Source organism: Dryobates pubescens, chromosome 15, assembly GCF_014839835.1.
Source record: "Dryobates pubescens isolate bDryPub1 chromosome 15, bDryPub1.pri, whole genome shotgun sequence".
In the NCBI taxonomy this organism is placed as follows: Eukaryota; Metazoa; Chordata; class Aves; order Piciformes; family Picidae; genus Dryobates; species Dryobates pubescens.
The window spans coordinates 13,323,179-13,347,855 of NC_071626.1; the positions used below are offsets into that span (position 1 = coordinate 13,323,179).

The following is a 24,677-nucleotide window of genomic DNA, read 5'->3' on the forward strand; positions in this document are numbered from 1 at the left end:
AGAAGTCGGCATGTGTTAGGAGAAAGTGCTGCTTGTGCAAAACAGGTGATGGCAATTTAGCTAGAGGCCTCTGTGTACTTGAGACAGGAGGGCTGGATTAACAGGAGGGCTGGATTAACATGAAGGGCCAAATAAGTATAATCACGCTGATAACACATGATACGGAGGTGGAACACAGCCCTGTATGATGTGTTCTGAGACTGAAGGTAGCCTCCACTGAATTTGCTGTCCCGTCCCATGGCCCATGAAGAAAGGAAAAACATTATGACACCAAAAGGGTAAACAGGAGTAAAGCTTGGTGGACTGGGAGAGTTGTGCCAAAGAACACTTCATTCTTGAATTTGTCTTAAAGAAGTACAGCCAGGTGCAATCCTCTCACACCATAACTGTGTAAATACACTAGGACAAACATCTGGAAAAATAAGAACACGTGGGTGATGTTCGATACTCAGAAAAATCACTGCAGTGAGTTTTAAGAAATACTTAGAAGACCTTTTCATGGAGGGATAAAGGGCTGCAGAGACAGGTGCTACAGTCCTTGGCCTCATGAGGGCATATGATACCACATTATTTTGCTTTGGTAACCTGAAGTGCCTCTCCTAATAAAACTTGACAGTGGCAGTACCAGCAGCGTCCTATGCAGATGGCTGGACTTGGCAGAAACCAGACTAATGCAGGTTAAGGATTTACAGTCTGTTGTCAGCTACTGAGCACTGTTTTTTTCTTCAAGGACTGTTCTTGAAGAACTCTTTCTAGCCTGGTAGTTGCCCTTTCATGAACCTATCCCTGTGCTACATTTCTATGCAAAAACAAACATAGAAATGCTGAAAGGAGACATGAGTTTGTGCTCTACTGTATCTTTATGATAACCTAGAATCTTCCCACTCCCTCTTAGCTAGGGAAAGAAAACTGCTTTGCAGCCTGTCTGGGAGTATGACAGGATGGTGCAGCTCTGCTGGCCACAGCTGGAAAGGCATTTACACGTGCCAAAGAACTGTCAGTAATCTTAAGATCATGTAAGACATTACAGATCAAAGAGTTTAAATGTTGTTGTACAGCCAGAAGGCAACAAGGGAAAAGGCACATGTGCAATCATGGCAATGAAATGAAACTCGAGCGATTTTTGCTTTCTTGGGTGCACATTCTCACAAGCATCCATTCATTTTGCCCGTGTCTGGGGAAGCACTGCAGGTGCGCAGAATGTGATCCACCCGCTGCAAACACAGCACTGGATCTGGATTTCTTCACCCAGGTGATTTCTTCAAAATGAAAGGGACAGTCTGCTACCGCCAGCAGCTCCGTGCCATCGGTATGCCTCGAAGCCTCCTACGTGCAACACCATGAGTACAGAGACAGAGAAGTAAAAGAAACCGTATAGTCTGAACCCTTGTTGCCTTATGACGTTGAACCTCTTGGGAAGGCACAGAATAAGCCGCGGAGAAGCGGGCGACAGCTGGTACATGCTGCAGCTCCCCAAGGCCTGATGACGGGGAGCGCCGCTCCTCTCTTCGGGAAGCCAAGAGACGACTCGCAACGCGCAGGGGCGAGCTGTCTGCTGCCGCCAGGTGGCGCCGCAGCGGTGCCGGAAGCGGGGCGGGGATGAGGGCGGCGACTGAGGGCGGCGGGACCCGGCCGCCCGGCGGCCCAGGCGCACGGCAGGGCGGTGAGGCGGGCCGGGCCGCGCCGCGCGAGGCGGCGGTAGCGGCGGCCGCCGGCGGGCCATGCTGCTAAAGCTCCTGCAGCGCCAAACCTATACCTGCCTGTCACACAGGTATGGGCCATGCCTCTGCCTCGGGGGCCTCGTCCTCATGATCGTCTCCGCCCTGCAGTTCGGGGAGGTCAGTACGGAGCCGCGCCGGCGTGGCGTGGCTGCCCGCCCGCCTTTCCCTCCCCTCTCCCTTTCTTCAGGCAGTCCCGGCTGTGCCGTGCGGAGCAGAGCCGTTTCGGTTCGAGGTTTTATTCCTTTTCGGGAGCCGGGTACTTATATCCTGTAAGCAGCGAGTTCCTTCACCAAGCAGCTTGTACGTGCATGCTGGTTGTATATTTATACATACAGGCATGTATTTAGCACGTAAGGGAGAAAACGTGCTTTACAGTAGTGGTGAGTGCGTTTTGTTCCGAGCTGCCGTCGCGGCTGAGAAGCGGCACGAAGCAGACCGGTGTGACGAGCGGGGCTGGCCGTAGGCCTGCCGTGGCCATGAAGGCTGCATCGCTCGTACTCCGGAGAGCAGCTGTGTGGCAGCTCCCTTTCTTCAGGCGGCCTTCCTCGCACTTGCTGGCGCGGCTGGTGCCCAAATCGCACCCGTGCGGGGACTAACGCTGCTCTGCCAGGGGTGACGCAGGCGTTAAGTGCCCCCCGGGGGGTTGTTAGTTGGCAGGTCCTGGCAGAGGAGTGCTGAGAAAAATCTGCATGCTTCAGGAGCTCCTGTTTTCTTATCTTGTGCAGTTTTTTCCACACCCTTTATTGGTGATTTGTCAGTGCTGTACTTTTATTTGAATACTTTGAAGCCGGTGCTAGGCGTAATCTTCAAACAGCAACCGGGAGTGACGGAGTATTTCATCCGGAGTTGAAGGCATTAAATGTACTCTCAAACGGCCTGCAGCTCATCAGGGACTGTATTGTATTGTAGCTTGCTGCTTTATTACTCAATTTTCCTGCTATTTAGTAAATTATGCAGTATAAAATCTATTTTTTTCTAGGTGTGATTTTATACAGATGTATAGTATGTTTTGAAGCTTCATTTCATGTCCTACCTATTTTGGAAGTAATCTGTGAAAGAATCTCGAGAGGGGGAAAATCACCAATCCTGAAACACTGCGCTGAATCAGAATACATTAAATATTTAGAGAATTTAAGTATTTTTGTCATTGAAAAGTATTACAGTGTTAAATGCAACAAGACTGGATTCTCCTGATCCCTAAATTGTGGTGGTTTGTTTTTTTCCCCTTCTTCCCCCCCCCCTTCCTCCCTTGGTGCAGTCTTTCAGGTACAGGAAAGAAAATGAACAGCCATAAAGAGTATTATCTGAAACTGTAGCACAATCAGAACTTTTATTTTGTGTATCCATACGTTTTCTTTACATGAAGTATTTCCTTGCTGTCTTGCAGAGTTCACAAGTTCCTGAAACACTTGTGCAGTACACTTGGTTACCTCTTCGTACACGATTATGAACTTGGATTGTTGTATACACCTCTTGGTGCTGTGAAACTTTGAGTATAGTTTTGCTTTTCTTCAGAACAAGGAGTTAAACCTAACCTTAGGATTAGTTACAACTTTGAAGGTTTTAAAAAACACTTCAGTAGCCAAGTTATGGCTGATTTTGGTGAAGTTCGGTCAAAATCACTGCTCACTACCACATCTTAGCTTGCTGCTTTCCAGACCCTATTTGGAAAGCTTGAATAGTATGTAAAGAGTGAGCAAAGAACTGACAAATACATGTAGGAGTGCATTTTCAAAATTGTATGTTAAGAAAAAGAAAAGTGACAAGCAGTGTTTTGGTTGGTTTTGGTTTTGTTGGGTTTTTTTAAAGAACAAACGAAAACACCAACAAAATCCTGTCCTTGGGGGAATGACCACAGCATGCAGAACTATGTAAAACTAGAAGGCCTCTTATTTTCATGTAAGAGTCTTGTAAGACGTGTTTGTATGCATTATGCTTTTTTTGCTTCTATGATTTAAGCTTGTGTATTTTGGTAAATGGTGGTAAAGATTTAGGAGAGAATGGGCTTGTGACAGCAAGAGTGGGAATGAAAAACTTGTTCAGTACAGAGTCTACAAGAGAGCAACTAATAAAAATATGTAAGACTGTTTTGACAATTAAAGCAAGAAAATTTTCCAGTAATGATCAGCTCAATTGTTTTTAGCAATGTATGATGAACTGTCAAGCAATAAAAAGTAGCCTGAGCCTATGCTTATCAGGCCCTGGTATCTGAGCAGCATTTGCAGTTCTGTTTTGCTCCTATCCCCAGAGACAGCTTTTTTGTCCTCATAGGAAAAAGTTAATCTCCTTACTTGGATTCATGCTAGTATCAATAGTAATGGTGGCTTAAAAATGGATGGCTAGGGCAAATAATTTGGGATTGGTAATTACATCCTCACAGCCTCAAACTGAAAAAGAGCTTGATTTCAAGAAAAAAACAAACACTTGAGGTCAATGAAATAACAGTTCATCACACACAATTCAGGAGCATTTCTGCAAAAACATCCAGGGTAGGCAGGTCTAAGCCAATGCTGTAACCTAGTTTTTAAGATGCACTTTGAGCTTTAGGACAGTTTGGTTGCAAACCTTTGCTGGCCTTTTGTAGATCGTCTGGCTTTGTAGTGTTTTATAACTGGAATGTGCGAGAGCCACTGTTATCACCTGTTTAATACACTCTCTGCTGATAGATGGTGTCTCTGCCCATTCTATATTCTTTTTCTTTTTTAAAATCTTGTTCCCTTAGTGGTTTTATAATACCAGCATGTAAATTCAAAGCAAAGTAGCCTGCAGGCATTATTGCAACACAGATAATGGAACAGGAGGAAATGGTTTCAGGAAAAGAATGTATCAGATGGGAAGAGCATCACCTTTTTCCTAACTGCCTTTAAAGACGTCAGTCCTGGGTGCTTTGGGTTTTGGTTGCACTAAAGTAAAAAGCAAATGTAATGTTTTTATACTGGAGTGCTGTACTATTAATATAATAAATTACATTATAATTCAAATATTTCTGTCTTAATTCTAGAAGCAGATCAATCTGTGTGTCAGTTCATTATTATCAGCAGTAGGAAATGTTTGTCTTTCACTGTGTGCTGTATTAAACTAGTGTATTTGGCAGAAGGACTTGCACATGAAAAAGTGTGGTAGTGTGTTTTTAATATGCTTTCCTGACTTTTGGTATTTAATGGAGAAGATTTTTACGCCCACCTGGGAAATCATGTGTCCTTCATACAAAGGGAATGAACATGAATAGATGTGATGTTGGATGGCTGCAGCTGTGCAGGAATTGTCTGTGTTTATCACTCAGCCACATGATGTGGCTTTGTAACTCTCTAGAAGTCTTTAATTTGCTTTAGTGGGCATGATTGTAAGAGATGTGTGTCTCCTTAAAAGGGAAGCAGTTAGTCTTTATGGTTTTGAATGCTATCATAGAGAAAGGGTATATTTTATAGTTCATGTAATACAAGAAATAAGCAATAGTAAAATTTTAGGTTTAGGAAGAGTGACGTGAACTAAGTACTACCCTTTCCTTACAAACACTTACTTAGCCAGGTAAAATAAGCCACCATGCCTTTGTCTCTAAAGCTGCACAAGATGCTACTATAGTTTTTAATGTTGGACTATCACCATAAAGAGTTGTTATAGCAAATTTGTCATGGAGTAGAACCTAAATGTCTGAGATTATTTTAATCTCAAATTACTTAGGATTTTCTGGTTTTAAACATATACATTTTTAATGTCGAAAAGTCCTCAATTATTGTTTTCTCATGACATCGGATACTTTGTTAGTAAAGGAAACATAACTGTGTACCTTTGGTTTGCATGTGTATATATACATTTAAGAATGGAAATGGAGTGTAAAGTTGCAGCTATGTATGGACTGGCTGGTGATTGATTTTCCATATAGCTGATCTATGAATATGCCTGGGAATGGGACTGGCTCGCAAAAGGCATTTAAGTGGGGTGCTGGTTGACCTTTTAGATAAAAAATCTTTGGTGGCTGGGTGAAGTTCTGCCTTCAGATGTTCTGTTCCCACCATTTATTGTCTTCCAGATAGAGGAATGTGAAGTGCTTTGTGATTTGAAGGCTCATCTTTCTGTTGATTTAGCTCAATGACTTGGCTCATCTTAGTGTGGAGGATGGGGAATGGAAGAGAGGCTGCAGCCTGGAGAAACATTTTGTTGTTAGGTTAGTCAGGCTGGAATGTAAGTCATCACCTGTACTGGGAAAGAGCTATTGTGTTTTAAATTTCTGGCCAGGTCGATTTGCATAATTTGATGTTCCCTGGCCTGGCTGTTTATTTTCAAAGCTGTACTTCAGAGGTGTGTATACTGCAGTATGTCCTGTATGAGAATAGAAAGGAAGATGAGGAACATTATGCAGGTTGGGGAGGGAAGGGTGGGGATGGGTGGGGATTTCTTGATTGTGTTAAAGTACGTTTGGTTTAGGTCTCAATTTTAGGAAAACATTCCTGAATTTTTAAAGGCTAAGTGACATAAAATACAGAACCCTTTTTTTTGCAGAGAAAAATTCCTCAAGTTTGTTAAAATCAAGTGTGCTCTTAAATTCTGGGTCTGATTGCTGGCTCAGTGTAATAACTTGGTTTGGATTAAGGTTTGGTCAGTTATGCATTAATGCATAGATCATTTTGAATTAAATTGTGATTAAACATTTAAAACAGAGGAATTTTAAGTGTCTAATTTTTATAAAGTGATACAATTTTGTGTGGGTTTTTTATTTATTTGCAGGTTGTCTTGGAGTGGAGTAGAGACCAGTATCATGTTATGTTTGATTCATACAGAGACAACGTGGCTGGCAAATCATTTCAGAATCGGTGAGCTTTACCTGCAGTTAACAGTGTTGCACATTTTACTGTTCAATGAATTTTCAAATATTTAAATAAAACTTCTTAGGTGAAGTAGCTTACTGTTGAGTAGGACCTTAATGTATGGACTAGGTAATGTAAGACTAGGGAGGTGTGGGCCCCCTCAGAAAGGATACAGATGAGCTGGTGACAAGTGACATGAAGAAGTCTGAGGTTCTCAATGACTTCTTTACCTTAGTCTTCGCTGGCAAGGGCTCCAGCCACACTCCCAGAATAATGGAAGATAATGGCAGGACTGGAAGAAGGAGTTGCCCATTGTGAGTGAAGATCTTGTTTATGACCATCTGAAGAACCTGAAAGTGTTCAAGTCCATGGGACCCGATGGGATACACCCATGGGTGCTGAGGGAACTGGAGGATGAGGTTGCTAGGCCACTCTCCATCATATTCCAAAAGTCATGGCAGTCCAGGGAAGTCCCCGCTGACTGGAAAAGGGGAAACAATAACTCCCATTTTCAAGAAGGGAAAGAGGGATGACCCAGGGAACTATCGACCAGTCAGTCTCACCTCTGTGCCTGGTAAGATCATGGAGCAGATCCTCCAGGAGGCACTGCTGAGGCAAAAGAATAACAAAGAGGTGATTTGGCACAATCAGCATGGCTTCATCAAGGGCAAATCCTGCCTGACAAACCTGGTGGCCTCTATGACAAGGTCACAGTGTTAATAGATGAAGGCTGAGCAACGGATGTCATTTATCTGGATCTGAGCAAAGCCTTCAATGCTGTCCTGCACCACATCCTGGTCTCCAGACTGGTGCAGTATGGGTTTGATGGATGGACCATTCAGTGGATAAAGAACTGGCTTGATGGCTACACCCAAATGGTGGCTGTCAGTGGGTTCATGTCCAAGTGGAGGCCGGTGACAAGTGGAGTCCCTCAGGGATCAGTACTGGGACCAGTCTTGTTTAACATCTTTGTTGGTGACATGGACAGCGTCATTGAGTGCAACTTCAGCAAGTTTGCTGATGACACCAAGCCGTGTGGTGCAGCAGGCATGCTGGAGGGACCTTGACAGGCTGGAGAGATGGACCCATGACAACCTCATTAGGTTAAACAAGACCAAATGCAAGGTCCTACATCAGGGTTGAGGCAATCCCAGCCACTGGTATAGGCTGGGCAGTGACTGGCTTGAGAGAAGCCCTGGAGAAAAGGACCTGGGGGTGATGGGGGATGAGAAGCTCAACATGAGCCACCAGTGTGCACTTTCCTACAAGAAAGCTGGTGAGGGACTTTTTAGGGTGTCAGGTAGCGATAGCACTAGGGGGAATGGAAAAAGAAATAGAAATGGGTAGATTCAGATTGGATGTTAGGAAGAAGCTCTTCCCCTTGAGGGTGGTGAGGCATTGGAATGGGTTGCCCAGGGAGGTGGTAGAAGCCCCATTCCTGAAAGTTTTTAAGGCTAGGCTGGATGTGGCTCTGGGCAACCTGGTCTAGTGTGACGCGTCCCTGCCCATGGCAGGGAGTTTGAAACTACATGATCCTTGTCCCTTCCAGCCCTAACGATTCTATGACTCTAAACCTGCAGCGCATTGTAAGCTTAGTCATTTTAAAATAGTGAGTTAATGTTTACTATCCCAGCTTGGAAAATATTTGGCATTTGGAAGCTCTAGTCGTGTAACACAGTTTTACCTTTTAAATGCATTGAATTCATCCAGTTTTTAATGGAACAGCAAGACAAAATGTTAACAATAAAGGGGGGACATGACATGTTTTTGGTGTTAAGACAGGAAAATGCAAGTACTGTTCCTGGGCACTTAAAATACCAACTTCCAGTGTTTTGTAAAAGTATTTTTCACTTACCTTACATTTTCTGTGACATCTCATGAGGGAAGTCACAAAGGTAGTAAGGAGAACCTTTTTAAAGCTGAGTGCATAGAAGTCACTCACAGCAAGTTGGAAACTAAGTCATGTGGGCATATGAGTCATTCGTTTCAGTTGTGTTAACTGCTGCGTGACTTTTTCTGGTTTCATCCTTCATATCTGACTGGTCATGGGGTCTGTTGTCTCAGGAAGTCAGTGGATTGTGAACTGGTAGGTGGAAGAAGCTACTAAGGAGATACTGTTTAACTCTTCAAGGGTTGGTACACTTGACTGAAAAAAAGAAAAACCAAAAAACAGAACCCAAGGAAAAAAAAAACCTGAAAGCAGATGCTTAATCTGCCTGGAGGTTTGTTGAGTCACAGGACAGTAGAAGTTATCAGATCAAGTTGGTCACGCTTTAGCTGGTGCAAGATAATACTGTAAAAGTGCAAGGCATGGTGTCAGCAAATCCTGTGCGCCTCTCTGATCTCATTTCTTACTCCCCCATTATTCAAAAGATGGCAAATGAAAGCATGCTACAGCTCATAAGAATGATTAGTTTAATGTTTACATGTTTCTGCAGTACTGAAATGAAAGGGTGGTAGTTTGTTCCTGTCAATACTAAAATACCCGATTTCATGATAATGAAGTACAGTGTTTTCATGAAAGGGTCAAGTTCATCCCAAACAAAACCACAAGTCTTACTGCTCTGACATCGATATAGTCAATTCACATTTCTGTAGTGTGTTTTTTTATTCAGTTTTGGTGGTGTAAAACACTCCTTAGCTACTGTTGATTTCTGTGAATTGTGAGCAAAACATCCAGTACCTGGAGAGGAGCTATTGGCTGACTGAGCTAAAGTTTAAGGTTTTCCTGATGGGTGCTTAATTTTTTTCATTCACCCATATGTGTATGAGTCATAATTGCCTCATACCCTAGAGAGACTTGAGTTGGGGCTTTTTTTTTCTTTCCCCAACATTTTATGTTCTTCAGTGAGGTCAGGGTAAATAAACTACACTTTGTTCAGAAGATTGGGGGTTGGGCATTTTTTAAATCAGCTGACATGAGTCGGGTCCTTCTGTCTAAACCCTTTTTTTCTTAGCTGTAGCATTCAAAGGAGTGTCAATCCGAAATTTAACTCATCACAACAAATGTAGAAAAGCTGGAAGAGCTCCTGCCATTGAATTTCTGCTCCTGTGGAGGACTTTTTAGTTCAAAACATGCTTTGAATCACACTTGTTAATGAACCAGAAGTTAGTGTCACCTCCTGAGAAAAAGGTGAAATAACTGGTTAGAAGGTAGTTTTATTCAGTAAATTGACTTTTCCAGATAAGAAGGTAGCCTCCTGCAGAGTTTTCCATGTCAGAGGTGATAGAGACTTTGAGTAGTGCTGCTGGGTGAAGGCAGCACTGCTTCTTAGAAGTTCAAATTGGTCCGCTGTTACTCTCTGAATGTCCTGACTTGGTTAGGAACAGTGATAAACTGACTACAAAATGTTCCAGTCTGTTTTGCTGTGGCCAGCTAATGACTACCCCTTCACCAAATTTTGTGCTTTAGGTATTGAGTCTCAGCTAGTAGAAAATGAAGCTGGTGGGAGGTTGTCTGCATGTTATACTGTGCAATAGAAGGTGGAGGAGATTGTTGCCTTACAAGCTCTGTTTTTGAATGCTTTTTGAAGGATGCAGTGGGTGGAGACGTTATCTTTCTCATTTTGTTGACCCTGTGTATTTTAGCATTAGAGAAGTGCTCTAGTTTGCTGGGCCACCGATGTTTTAGGAAGGTATTGAAAAATTCGACACAGGAACTTCGGAAAATAATAGTTGGGTCATCCTCCTACTGTCTGGTGCTGAGGTTCACCCTATGGCAGCAGCCTGAAGTGTCTGCCAAAAAAAGCCCTGTAGGCCTCAGAAATTATTATAAACAAATAGAAAGAAGGGTACACAAACTCCTTTCTTCTGCTTTAAGCATACTAGGAAACCTGTACCTGTCCAGAAACACATCCAGTATATTGAACTGTGTCAAGAGTGAATTTCACTGCTGTGTCTAGGGTCTGAATTCACATACCCTACTTACGTTGTTGGTTTATTGAATGCCTTTTTATTAACATCTAAGAGACATGGTATTGCTGAGATTTTACTGGCTCTCTGCAATTAAATAACAGCAAGTATAGATTAGGTCTTTATACTTCCTGCTGTTCTGTCTAATGTGGGTTGGTGAATTAAGGATGTGCCTGGGTGCTGGTGCTGATTTGAGAATTATTTTAGGGGTTCGTAGGAGTTGGGTTATAGGTTCCTATCTGTGAAATTTAGAGCATGAAGTTCAGACTTCATTTAGTTACTGAACTGTTACAGCCACCTTATGTGCTTTATGGTTTTGTGTCTGTGCTGTTTTGTCAAAGGCTTGTGTATAATTAAGAGATGATATACATAGCTAAAGAGAAGCTTTTTGCTTTGTCTTGTTTGCAGCCAGGCACCAAGGCTATTGTAGGATGCCACAAACACTTTTAATATTTTACATCTCATGTAGCTTTCATTTGGATTATGTAGGCTTTGTTTACCCATGCCAATTGATGTGGTATACACCTGGGTGAATGGCACAGATGTTGAACTGATCAAAGAATTGCAACAGGTCAGAGAACAGATGGAGGAAGAACAGAAAATAATGAGGTAATAATCTTTTGTATATTTTTCCCTTTAACTGACAGCAGCAATCTAATGCAGTGCTATTCCTCTTTATTCTTCTGTGTTACTCAACATGAAAATTCAGAGCACATTTCCTCACTTCCTCACTTCATTTGCTTATTCTCAAAGCCTTGTTTCAGTTCTACATTTAGCTATGAATACCATCTAATCAAAAAACTATTTGAGATACAAAGCATAGTAATTTAATTAAGGCTCTTCTGTCTTGAATTCATAAAATGCCATGCAGAGATGTGTTTTGTTTATGTCATTTTGTATTGATTTCTGTAACTCAGCTTGTAAATTATAATAGAACTATATCTCAAACATACAACCTCTTGTCATTCCTTATTTCCTTCTCACCCTTCCCTCAGTATTTCTTTATAATAGAGGGCTTAATAAGATCTTAAGCATATGCTTCTTAAAGGCTTTTTTTTACAGTTAGGTTTGTAGTCTCCCAAACACTGAAACTGAAAAGGAGGAAAATAATTTATTCATATATAAAGATATGAGCCAGCCTTCTAATTGAGGAGGGAAAGACATGTATTGCTGCCTTTGGTGTTACAGATTGTGCTATATTGTTCTGCAAAATCACTTATCTAAGGCTTCAAACACAGGTTGCTACAGATACCTTGGATTGTGCCTTGCAACCATTGATTTAGGTTTTAAAAAGCATCTCTGTGTTTGTGTAATCTGTTTTGGCATGAAAATATGCTAAATGGAAGACATTTATAAGTGGGCAGATTGATCTGATTTTTGGTATGCTATTGCTTGCAATTTAGGGACCACTGACAGGTGGAATTCTGATTTTTGTTTTGCTACATAAACACTGACAGTATTAGTACAAATGGTCTCTGCTCTGAAATGCTTTCAGATTTATACTGATTTTTTTCCCTAGCAGTTCATATAATAAACAGTGGCTGTAGCATTGTCATCACTCATACTCTGATTCCCCTTTTACAAGGGGAAAAACAGATGTTGATTTTTTCCAGAACACTAATTTGGAAAGTTGATATCAAGCTTATGAGTAAGACTCATGTCCATGCCACACTCATGATCTACAGGGGCATGTGGATTTCTCCTTGTAGATGACTTTTTTCATGTACTTTGAAATCAGTTAGCATTGTTAAAAAGAGATGTTTCATGGCATCAAGATAACTAGAGAAGACATATGCAACAATGCTCTAATCTCTGCTAATGAGTGTATATTTTGTATGGCATAGCAAAACTTGGAAAGCTGTAATTTTTTATATGCCTGAATTGAGCTAGTCATAGTCCAGGTGCTGTATTCTCCAGTGGGAGACAGTAGCTTGATGGATGGTGATTGTTGGTGTCCTTCTCTGAAATTACCATGGTTATTATTTAGCATCAGGACTGCACTGCCTTTACATTAATCCTCATTAGCTTCTATCCGCATGTGGAAAAGGCATGATAGGCCTTACCAGAATATGTACGTTAGGCCAAACAATCAAGTCGGCCTAGTTACAGGTCACATCATCCTGGTTTTTAACAATGTTTTTCATATCAACATTAGTTTCATTAAGTAATCTAGTAACACCTGAAAATCATGTTAGCAAGAAGAGTCCTGCTGCCACAGCTGTCATCATAACCAAGAATTTTTGAACTATGCTGCCTGAGGGTGATGGGTACGTGTGTCAGCTTGTGCCTGCCTTGGAGAGGCCTTGGCAATTTTATAACTGGGTTATTGGTGCTTTCACAACATGTTCCTGACTCAATTAATAATCTGAAATTAGATTAAATTCCTTACTGTCAACTCGGTGTTATTGACTGTAGTTGTTTTAACTTTGTAATAGGGAAATCCTTGGAAAGAATGCAACGGAACCAACAAAGAAGAGGTGAGTTTTTGTGGGTTTGGGCTTAAATTGGAATAAATGATGTCCTACTCACTGTTGTCTGAAAGCAGACAGACTCAGCTGACTGGAGAGGTTGTTTTGTTTTCCGTAGCCTGTGCGTACCTTCCTTCTATGTCACTTGAAGAGAAGTTTACAGTGTGATAATATGTATGTTGAATATAAGTGATGTTATTATGACATAAATGAATGAGCTTCTTAAAATGTGACAGTTTCAGTCCAGAAAGAATATACTTGTCACTGGTTAGGCATAGTTCCCATTCTGAATGTGAATTTTTAATGCATATGCATATTTAATGCATAATTCAAAAGCGGCAACATTTTTTTCAACATTTCTTTTGCCTACCATTTTTGTGCATGACATTGCAAATAATTGTCTAAGGAGGGTTCAAGCCTCTTGTGGTTGTGCTGCCAGGAAGGGACAGGGCCTGATTTGTCCCATTCTTCACTTGGTCACTCTGCCTGTTTAGAGGTCTTTATATAAGGTCTCCTCTGTGGGCAAACTATAAGAGTGAAATAATGTGTAACAGATACTTGCTTTCTGCAGCAAAAGAAGCATGCTCTTAGTAGTTTCCCCCCTTCCCAACAGGGCAACAATAATTGATCAGATTTTGCAGAAACATCTCTCATTGCATGTAACACTGATTTTTGTTTTAAGTTTTCTAGTAGTGTTAAATATATCTTTGGTGTTTTGCTGTAGTGAGAAGCAACTGGAGTGTTTGCTGACACACTGCATCAAAGTGCCAATGCTTGTCCTGGATCCTGCGCTGCCGGCAAATGCCACACTGAAAGACCTGCTGTCTATTCATCCTGCTTTGCAAGCTGCTAACAATATGTTCTTTGTAGCAAAACCAAAAAATCCTTCTACCAATGTGACAGTAATTGTTTTTGATAGTCCTAAGGATGGTAAGAACCTACTTGTCAGATTCCAGCCAATTTTCTGGAGGAGGCTTTTTAGTAAGCTTCTCTGAATTATGGTGGGGTTCTTTTCCTCCAATACTGATTCTGACACTAATTTTCTGTTTGACCTTAGGAGGTAATTCAGCATCTTTTGCCCTCAGTCTGTTTCTCTAAATGATGACATTAATGATACTGTTTGCTTATCTCCCAGACAACTGATTACAGATGATTAGAGTTGCATGTTTTAAAAGACTATTGCAAAACAGGTTTGATATCTGAATGTCTGTGTTGCGCTGATAATCTCAGAAGGCTGAGGTTTAGACTGGGGAAGATTAGTTCTAGCAATCCTCTTTTGATTGCTGTGAAGTCTAGTTTGAATGTTGTGCAATAAATTCTGCTCTTGCTCAAAGGACTGCATAACTTGAAACAATTACCCTTGTGTTCAACATATATAAGTAGGATCTTAGAGCAGGTGTGGGCTGCTTACTTTAACATGTAGTGTCCCCCCGCTACCACCTACTAGCCCAACCACTCATGTTTATTTTGCCATCGAGGATGATTTGCCACTTATAAAGAGAACTCTTCACACAAATACACTTTGAAAATTAAAAATATTTGGGTATCTTAGTTACTAGACTATGCAAAAGGAGTGACCTGCAGTTCTTGATCTGCATTTTTTGTTTTGTAGCTGATGCTGCCCATTCTGGAATGTTAAAAGACAACAGCAAGCAGATAGTATGGAGGGGTTACTTGGTAGGTATGTTTAAAATCTGTTGATTAGTTTTTGTATACGTTAAACTTTTCTTACATTTCTGGTGAGAATTTCTGTGCTACTCTTTCCATAATTCACTTGTGGTAGGAAATGAAAGCTTTTAAAATAACCCTTAATTCAGTTTCGAAGTTTGAGTTATGTGAGAAAATTTACACTATTGAATCAGTCACATGGTGAAGGAGTGACAGATAAATAAAAGTACTGTCTATACCCTGTTCTCTTTTTTTTTAGACTACAGACAAAGAAGTTCCAGGTCTAGTATTAATGCAAGACTTGGCCTTCCTTAGTGGATTTCCAGCTACATTCAAAGAAACAAATCAGCTACGAACAAAACTACCAGAGAGCCTAACCTCTAAAGTAAAACTGGTAAGGGTCTGAAGGGAAGGGTGACTTTGCTGTCTTGTCTGGGGTTTTTTGAATGACTCATATGAGAGATCTCGCTCACCTGGGTGTGTTGATGTTTCTTACTTTTTACGGTATCTCTGTTTTCTTGAGTTGTGAAGAGTAGCAAATAGTGACTAAAATAGTTGCTTTCTAAAGGCCAGTTATGCATTCTGTTATTGCAAGTTTAGGCATGAGATTTGCCAATCTTCAACTGATTACAAAGCCTTAAAAGTGTTTCTCAGCTAGTTATAGTGTTTGCTATAGGCTGTTGTCTTGCTGAAGTATACTGTATCACTGGCTTGTTTAATGTAACAGATTTTTTTTTTTTCCTTTAGGTAACTTCTTAGCTTTTTTCATCCATTTTTGCATTTAGAAGAATTATTTTAATAGTAACAAGACTGTATTGCTTCACAGCTGAATGCTGTATTTTTCTCTGCCAAGTATTTCCTACAGTCTTGAGCAAGTTGCACTTCCACTTACCCACCTGCAAGGCAATGCTAAATCACAACTTTGTGACTGTGCCACCATTAATATTTCATGCCTTCCACTCTCCCCTGTCATTTGGACACCTTTTCCACTGACAGCCATATTCAACAGATAGGTGAAAGTTTAAAAAGTTTGTGAAAATCACTTGTTTATGTTTTTGGAATGAAATGTGATTGGTGGTGTGAAAGGGGCTGAGGCCAGGAAGTTTGTGAAGGAGGAGCAGTTAGCAGGGATAAAGGGATGTCAGTCCATTGGTGATCTGTCTTTCATGGTCTGATGCCCACCTGTAGGATGTGCCAATCCATTTTACAACTGGTTTTCGGTGTGTGAGTGAGCATGACTGACTTTCCTTGTCTTTGTGTTGTTTTGTTTAGCAAGCTGTGTGAACAAACCATGTATTTTTCTATTGCAGAAATGGTATTGGGTAATCCTTTTCATGTGCCGGTCACACACCAACTTAATGCAAGCTGAATATCTTTCTTGTCTCAGCTTGTGTTAGCAGGCTTGGAGTCTTGCTAATAGTAGAAGCCTTCCAAGTAAACACATTTGCACCTCTCTTCCAACAGGCTTTTAAACAGCATAATAGAGAGAGCTCTTAAACAGTTATTTAAGCTTCAATAGCTCTTTGCTTTTGCTTACGTAGAGTGGCTATGGGTTTTCCTAGCCATTGTTTTACTAAGTTAATCAGGCAGTGCTCAACCCACAGCATTGTCTCCATTCCTGTTATCCTTCTGACAGCCCTTCCCTGCCATATCCATTGTGGATTTGGCTCCTTTCAACACAATTGACTGGAGTTTTGTACAATGTTTTGAATGTGGCATCAGCAGAACTCTTTACACAGAGGAAAACATGTAGTAGATAACTATCCCAGGGCTTCCAGAACATCAGAGGCTTCCTGTGTGCTAGACTATGCTTATTACAAACAGTGCTGCTGCTTTTTGTGTAACCTCTTTTGTATCCTTCCTCTGCTGTGTGTTGGTGTGGTTCATAAAAGTTTTCTCTTACTGTTGAGAATTGGTGACTAGTTTTGAGTGAGTAATGGCAGATGTGCTCTGGTGTGGCCAAGGCATCCATCCTTTTCTGCCTTATTGGTTAAATAGCAGTAGATATTCATATGGTGAATCTGCTTATTTTACATGCTGTGGGATTTTTTTTTTTATATAGCTTTAATGAAATGGTGTGGTTATTATAGAGAAATGAGATTATTGTTCATCAGGAGGTGTTACTTCACTTTTGCTGCCTGAGATGCTAGGTTTTTCACTTCATATTTGCACAAAGAACATTCTTAGTGAAGTCTTCCTGGCTTCGAGCAATTCTTTGAGTGCAGGTTCATCCATTTGAGTTTGAAGCTTTCTACTTCCTCACTGCAGTTTAAGTTACAGATTCCTAATAATTTAAACACATTTGAGTTAATGGAGCTGAAGAGCTCAGAACACCTGTGACTTAACTACCAGCTCTTTTAATCTGTTAAACTTGCCCTGTAGCATTTAAGAAACTTGTTCCTTTTTTTTTCCTCGTTAAATTTAAAATCAATTAGCTTATGGCTTCTTGACTTAAGATTGTTGCAGAAGATCTGCTCCTGGAAAACATTCTCATTAATTAACAAATTGTTATCTGAAATAATATTGTCTACCAATTCAAAGGTTATTTAGTGGAAAGAAATCTGTTTGCTTCCACCTCTGGAGAAGGTGGAGAAGCATCCTGGGCAATATTTGTTCTCTGGTTGAACATCATAGATAAAAGCCTTTCATGGTAACATAGTTCTGAGGAATGTTGCCCACTCAAATAACATTTGGAATTTCATTCTCTGTCCCTTAGTCTCTAAGAGAATGTTGCTTTATGCTCTTTTTTCCAAAACACTGTTGTTTTTAATGAATTATTTTATTATAGTACCCTATACTTCTTTTGGTATAAGAATATCTATTGTCGTTTTGTGTGGTTGTGGTTTTGTGTTGGTTTTTTCCCCCTTGTTTTCCAGGCACTTTCTTTACTAGTTGTGGTTATTTCTCTAATTGCATTATCTACTGTTCAGGTCAGGGTTGATGATTTTTGTCATTAATACTCCTGGATTTTTGCTTTCTGCACTGTGAATTTCGTAGTTCCCTCCAGGAATTCTGCTGTAAATGGGTCGAGCACAGACCTTATTTTTAGACAGACTCATGTCTCCTGTGCTAAAATAGAGATCTTCCATCTGTCACAGACACCTTGGAAGAAAGAAATACCTATATTTCTCCTAATTACTTTTGAGCCATCTGCTGGGTTTTTTAATTATCTTGTGAAATTTTTTTTTTTTACTCTTGGAGCTCTTCTGCCTGAACCCTGAGGGTTTTTTCATTGCAGTAATTCAATTATTTATTTTAAATTTTATTAGATGATAATTTTCAGAAACAATTAAGATTCTATGATCTTTTTTCCATTCCAGTAGGCTTTCTTAGAAGAATTAGTCCTACAGAAAACATGACAGATGGATTAGTTCTGTGGTTCAGTTCTACTTGATTTTTCCTTACCCTGGTTTGGCCGTGTTTTTCTTCTTGTCATCAGTCGTATGTTACCCAGTTAATCACAAATCTTTCTGTTTGTGCTGGTTCTGTTTTCCTTGGTGTGTTCTTACCCTTGTGTAAATATTAAAACTGTGATCTGCTCATGATCTGTGCCTAAGATAACTCCTCCTCTACAACATGATTAGACATATCTATGAGCAAACAATTTTTCTTAGGTATCTACAGCATTCTGCAGTTTCTCTAACCACTGGGAATTGCTGTCTGTTTCTTTTCCTGGTGGTGGAAACTTTACAAGTTAAATTGGGATTGCTGTACCCTCTGTGGTCATAGCACCAGATTGTTCTCTGACCAGTTCTCTGTTCTTGGTAGCAGCAAGTTGAGTTATATCTGCAGTGTAATATATATATATATATATATATATATATATATATATATATATATATAAAATGTAAGAAATGTTTTATTTGCAAGAATAAAAATTTTGATATGCAATGTGTGGATAAGGTTGCTTCTGTACAAGTCTTTACTAGCTTAGAATCAGTTCTTCATTCAGTGGATATTTTAGGTGGGTAGTTTTGGTAGATTTGCAGCAATTCATCTGCTATTAATCACTGAAGTCTGTGAAGTGGTGTGAGTTTTCACAGTGGAGAGGAGGAAAGGTACACCTGAATTTAGGCTAGATGTGTGTTCCATAGCAGCCTCCTGATGCTTAACGGGTTTCTGCATGCTCTACATGGCTGTTTCTTAGTGCAGTGTGGAAGCAAAGGAATAATAATAAAGAATTTCAATGATGCTGCTATTAGAAGGGAAGAAAGGTGAAAAAATGGAGGAGTGTAGCTGTTAGCATGTTTGTGTTCAATGTTGTGCTGCTTTGAGTTGCTTCATTTTGTTTCATTGAAATCACTTCTGAATCCAGGTATTTCTTTTTCTAAAAGTCTAAAAATCTTTGAAGAAAGCAGCTGAGATAAGCTAGAGGGGGTTAAATTGTGAATATTTAATGTATAATTAATCCATTTCCAAGTTAAATTATCTGTGTTATGGTCTGCTCTGAATTTTGTACTTGCAGCCTGCACTGTAATGTAATGAATGATTTGGAAGTCTATTTCAATGCGGGGGATAAGCAGTAGTGTGTCAGTTGATCAGTTTTAAGTTGTATGTGTTATGATAGGTGTGGCTGAAAAATGACATTTGACTCCTTTTTACAGGCTTTCTTAATAACGCATTAGTAAGCCACTAGATGGAAGTGTTGCTCTGCTTGTGCAGCTGCGTGCTGCTATGCCCCTTACATTTTAAATATTTCTTTTCCACTTCTCTCTTCCCTTCTTATCTGCATTTCTGAAGAAAACCATTCTAAAAGAGATGCTTTTGACTTAGAAGCTAGGTAGTGATGTAAAGACTGACAAGGGAAGAACTGAAGGGGCAAGGGCATTTGATTGGTTTGATTTTGGTTTTTTGAGGCTATCATGCTGACTCTTTTTCACTGAAATAGTACACAGCAATGAAAATTTTTGGAGAATGGTGACTTTCCCTCAAGATTTAATATCCTGGTTGCTCCAGGGGAAACTGAGGGCTTGTAGAGCTCCTTTCTTTACAAAATATTTTTCCCTCTTTAATCTATGAGAGCCACATAGATACACATATATGGATAAGTTATGTTGTAAACTATGGGCTGTAATGTGTTATTTAATGACCTTATCTTCCTAATGGAAGAAAATCCGCATAGGAACCTGTATCACAGAATCCCCAAGGTTGGAAGAGACCTCAAAGATCATCAAGTCCAACGTGTCACCACAGACCTCATGACTAAACCATGGCACCAGGTGCCACGTCCAATCCCCTCTTGAACACCTCCATGGATGGTGACTCCAGGCTCATCCAGCCTGCCTTTATAGTCTAGTATGTATAGTCTATAGTCTAGTCTATAGTCTAAGCATTGCCAAACATGTTGAGTCCAAAGGACAACCTGCATTTAAAGTTTGCTGGTGGGAGGAATGCAGTTTCTTTGTCTCATTTTCAAGTGCATAACATAAATGTGCACAGGCAATTGTCTGGGTGCCCATGTGACACCTTTTCAGCTGTCTTGTGTTAGAAGGCTGAGGCTCACCTGATCACATGATTCTATGCATCTACCAGCTTTGATTTTCTGCTCTACTTCTGTATCTGCTGGCCTGTTTTGTCAGGATGAAGATGATCTCTAGAAGACATTTCAAGGGAATGGGCGGTTGTATGCATAGGATGGTAATACCTGGGAGACACCAGAAAATGTGCCAGGGAGAATTCTATCTTGAACATACCAGCAACAAAATACATGTGACTGAAAGAATTATACTCACAATTTATTAGAATCTAGTTAGTTATGTCATCAGGTAACTTCACTGATATCTACCATGATTATGAACGCTCTAAAATAATCTGTTTAGTCATGTTAATGATGGTGCTGAGCATTGAAGCACATTTTTCCACTACTTGTTTGTGTTTGGACTTGGATATTTAAAAACCTGGAACATATATGGTGTGTTAGTGTGTTAGGGAAATGTTTGTAATAAATCTAGTTAAGAATCTGTGGTACTGTTATCTATTTTGCTGACTTTGGTGGAAACAAAGGGAAACTGAATGTTCTTAAATGCTTTCAGTGCTCTAGAATGGTAATATTTTTGGTGTGTTATATGTGTATTTTAAAAGAGAGATTCTAGGCGGCCGTGTGACACTGTTGTATTGCTAAATAAAGTACATACCCACTGATGGCAGCTTTGCAATCTGTAGCATTTTGATACTGATATTTTTGGAGGTTGCTAGCTGCAGTCCGTAACTATACCTCAGCCATTTAGCTACTGAAGCCATCCTTTCCACCCGTAGGTTCAGATGATTCCCTGGAAGGGCTGAGATTTATCAGATTTTTCTAATGGCAAGCCTCATAAGTCAGACTGAAAGATCTCAAATAGCATATGAGTCAAAGCATCAACAGCTTTAAAATGTCACAAGTGGGACAGCTGGTCTTGCTTAAGGGAAGGGGTGCTAATTCTGGGACAAGTGGTGTTTTAAAATGAGCAGAAAGGGTCAGATTTAATGAAAAACAAAGGGGAAAAAAAGGCTGTTAAAAAATAAAGCTTTGCTGCTTTTGAACATGACAGTATTCAAATTGTCTTAACTTATGAATTGCATTTACAGATCTTATACAACTGAAAATCTGGTAGCTGTGCTTATTTGTCTCATGTTGCATGAAGGAACAAATATTAAGTGTAGTGTCTGAAAAATATTCTTAACCATTAACTGCATTTATGGTCAATCTGACTGTTGAAAGCGTGCACTTTGAGAATCAAAGCATAGCTCTGCTTTTAGCTTGTGTCTGCTCATGCTGCTTTATACAGTAAACACGGTTTTTTTGGGGGGTTATGCTCTATTTCTAGTGAATTGTATTGATGCCCTGCAATTTGTAAACTATATTAGCTGTTAGAGCATGTAGTGCAAGACCCTTCGTAGCCTGTGCATTATGAAATCTGATGCACAGACTTACTAGTGGCAAAAGATAAAACAGCAAACAGATCAAACAGTCCCCAACTAAGAAATGACATTAACAGCATATTGGCAACTGTCATTAAGGACTTGGAGACCTACATGGATTAGTTCTGGAGCCCTTTGTATCTCAGATTTCTGAGCTGTAGGTTGATCTGTAAACCATTCTGAAAATTTCATGCTTCTGACGGCAGCAATGAATTGGTGGCCTTAATTTTCTAAGAGCAGCATTGCTTGATTAGGATGAAAAAAAAAAGTGTAATTCTTCCAGTCATATAATAAAGATGTAATAAAATTCAGAATTTGTTGTTGGGACTGTGGCAGAATGGATGGGGACTTACTGTTTACTCCAAAAATATAACATAGGTGCCTTTACTATTGCTGGGTAATGGCATACAGAGAAATTTTCTTTGGAAGGGGAAAATTAAGGATCTGTAAATGTTCTGTATCTTGAAATGGTTTTTCATTTCCTGTTTTACTACTGGTTTTTGTGCTCTTAAGAAATTTTAAAACAATGTTTACCAGTTGTTCTTATTAGTAATTCTAGTAAGAAAAACCTGACAAAATGTGGAATTGGCAAAGGAAGAGTGCTGCTGTGGGTGCATGCCAGAAATTTTCTCTATTTGTATAGTTGCAGCTCTATTCAGAAGCCAGTGTTGCTCTCCTGCAACTGAATAATCCTAAGGGCTTCCAGGAACTGAGCAAGCAAGCAAAGAAGAACATGACTATAGATGGAAAAGAACTGATGCTTAATCCTGCCTATTTACTATGGGACCTAAGCTCTGTCACTCAGGTAGGTAAATTTTGTTGAAGAATGTAAAGGTCGCAGCATTTAAAAACTGCCAAATAGAGGCTAACTCAGCAATGATAAGGAATGTGCAGTTTCTTCCAGAAGCTTGGAAGTGTCAAAAAAATCCAGTATTTATTGTGTTTTCAGAAAACATAGCAAGAACATTGTCAAATTCTGAAATTGAGGAAGAACCATCAAAGAGTGTGATGTTAAATTGAAATTCTCTTTTTCTCCAAGTTAAACATTTTGTCCTCTTTGTATGTTCTGATAAATTTGCGTGCAGTCAAGGCTTGAAAGGCTTAGCAGATACCGTCTGGCAGATAAGCAAGATTCTTTTGTGGGGAAGACAGAGAGCTTTACTAACAAACAGCATTATCTCCTTCCTGATACATTTCTTAAGGACTGAGCAAATGCTAATTATTTCTCTCACAAAAATTTAGGAGACCTGAAATGCAGATGTTTGTAAGGAAAGTTTTACTTGAAATACTTTTGATAGAAGCAAAGATGTTCCATTTAGCAAGAGAAAATAAAGTATAACAGTGTCTGTTTCAACATAAGATCTTCTAAAACTTTGGAATTTTTCCTCCTGCTGGACTTTAATATTACAATAAATGCCAAGTGGCATGAATAAAGTAATTGTGCCCACTCCAGTAAAGTTTGCAGTCTTCCTTTGTGTCCTGTGAGCCTTGCTTTTGGGGAGCTTTTCTTTGTTAATACCAGTCCTGAACTCTTAATTTTATATATATATGTGTGTGTTGAGATTTTGCATTGTTTTGTAAATGGATACCTAGCCAATGAATGCTGGTGTTGCTGAAATGTGTTCAGTTAGTTTGGTTTGAAGAATGTGTAAACATATTAAGTAAGAAGCCTTATTTACAGTGTATAGAATCTGCAGTCAAAATGCAAAATGATAATTGTTAAATGTTCAAATTTTTCTTTTTTTTTTTTTTTTTTTCTTCAGTTGGGCATACTTGTAGAAATGTTCCTTTTAGGTATCTTTAATTGTTTTTAGAAGGGGTCATTGAATCCTCAAAAATCAGAAAAGGAACATGTGTTACAGTGTCATAGAACCCAATTTTATTACCTGATGAGTTTCTAATTAAAACATTTTCTTTTTAACAAAAGCATGTGAGAAGCATGCAGCTATTTGATAGTGAACATTAGGCTAAGTTTTGTTAATTTTCTCCTCCTTAAATTGTCAAAAATAAGAGAGCAGGGGATAATTGAAGAGCTGCTACCTTGGGATACTTCCAGTTTATCTGTATTAGGTGACATTTATATCAGACTTATGATGCAGTGTACTTGGAAGGCCCCAGCCTCTTTAAACTGGATTTCTGAAAGGTGTTGTAACTTGAAATGCAACTTGACTTTCAGTCAAGATCAAGAAATAACAAACTAATAATACAGAAAAACAGGAGGACAAGGTTTTTTTTCAGGATTCTTTCTTCAAGAGCTGGGATCAGACAAGACACTCACTTTGCAGTGTGGCCAGCATGCAACCTAATGATACTAGGCAGTCAGACACTGATGATTGAAGATTGTATTCTTCACCTTGATAATGCAGAAGAATATGATCCTTTAGAAGAATAATTGTACTTGATCAATGTATTTTTCTCTTTGGGTGTTTAAATCTGACTAAAGCACACTTAGCTGGATCAGAACTTGAATGTTTTATTTAAAAACTAAGAAAAGCTTTTATCTTTTTTATAGTCTAAACAGGATGAAGATATTTCTGCCAGCCGTTTTGAAGATAATGAGGAGCTGAGATACTCATTACGATCAATAGAGAGACATGCCCCTTGGGTGCGACATATTTTCATTGTCACTAATGGGCAGATCCCTTCTTGGCTTAACCTGGATAATCCTCGGATAACCATAGTGACACATCAGGTAAAACCCAAAAATGTCAATCACACAAAAATGCCAGCATTAAAATGCCACTGTCTGTTTTGAAATGGAGTTATTCCCCCTTCTGCTAAAGGCTGCATTGATTTGGAAGGTGGATGTGACCGCTTCTTCCCCATATTAAATCCTATTATGTCTTTGGCTAAGTAGATAGATTTATTTCAGATATAGATAGATATATATATATGTCCAAATATTGAGGATTCAGGTAACATATACACATCTAATGTCCTTTTAAAGTCTACTTATGAAAAAAAAACCTGGGGAGAAGAAAACTTAATCTGAATTCATAAATAAACTTTCAGAATCAGTAATAACCTAAGAAGTTTTTGTTGAGATAGAATGGATTACAATTACTGGAACTAAGATGGCTGCAAAAATCCAGAAGTCTTATTTGAAAAGAGAAAAGAATCCTTTAAACTTCCTGAATAAGTGAAACAAAAATACTGTATTTTGGTATCTGGACATGCCATAGGAGTCCTGAGCAACTCGAAGT

At 39.6% G+C, this 24,677-nt stretch overlaps 1 protein-coding gene across 2 annotated transcripts in view; it reads left to right on the forward strand.

The window, feature by feature from the left end:
• Positions 1 to 1,628: 1,628 nt before the first annotated feature.
• The window catches only part of GNPTAB (N-acetylglucosamine-1-phosphate transferase subunits alpha and beta), a 38,681-nt gene continuing 15,632 nt past the window's right edge, over positions 1,629 to 24,677 (forward strand). For both annotated transcript variants that reach the window (XM_054167657.1, XM_009896379.2), the window contains exons 1-9: positions 1,629 to 1,838; positions 6,447 to 6,532; positions 10,928 to 11,047; positions 12,874 to 12,915; positions 13,631 to 13,836; positions 14,519 to 14,583; positions 14,834 to 14,968; positions 22,118 to 22,279; positions 23,987 to 24,166. In XM_054167657.1, coding sequence (XP_054023632.1) covers positions 1,722 to 1,838; positions 6,447 to 6,532; positions 10,928 to 11,047; positions 12,874 to 12,915; positions 13,631 to 13,836; positions 14,519 to 14,583; positions 14,834 to 14,968; positions 22,118 to 22,279; positions 23,987 to 24,166 — 1,113 coding nt within the window. In that variant the 5' untranslated portion in view covers positions 1,629 to 1,721. The remainder of the gene's footprint in view (positions 1,839 to 6,446; positions 6,533 to 10,927; positions 11,048 to 12,873; positions 12,916 to 13,630; positions 13,837 to 14,518; positions 14,584 to 14,833; positions 14,969 to 22,117; positions 22,280 to 23,986; positions 24,167 to 24,677) is intronic.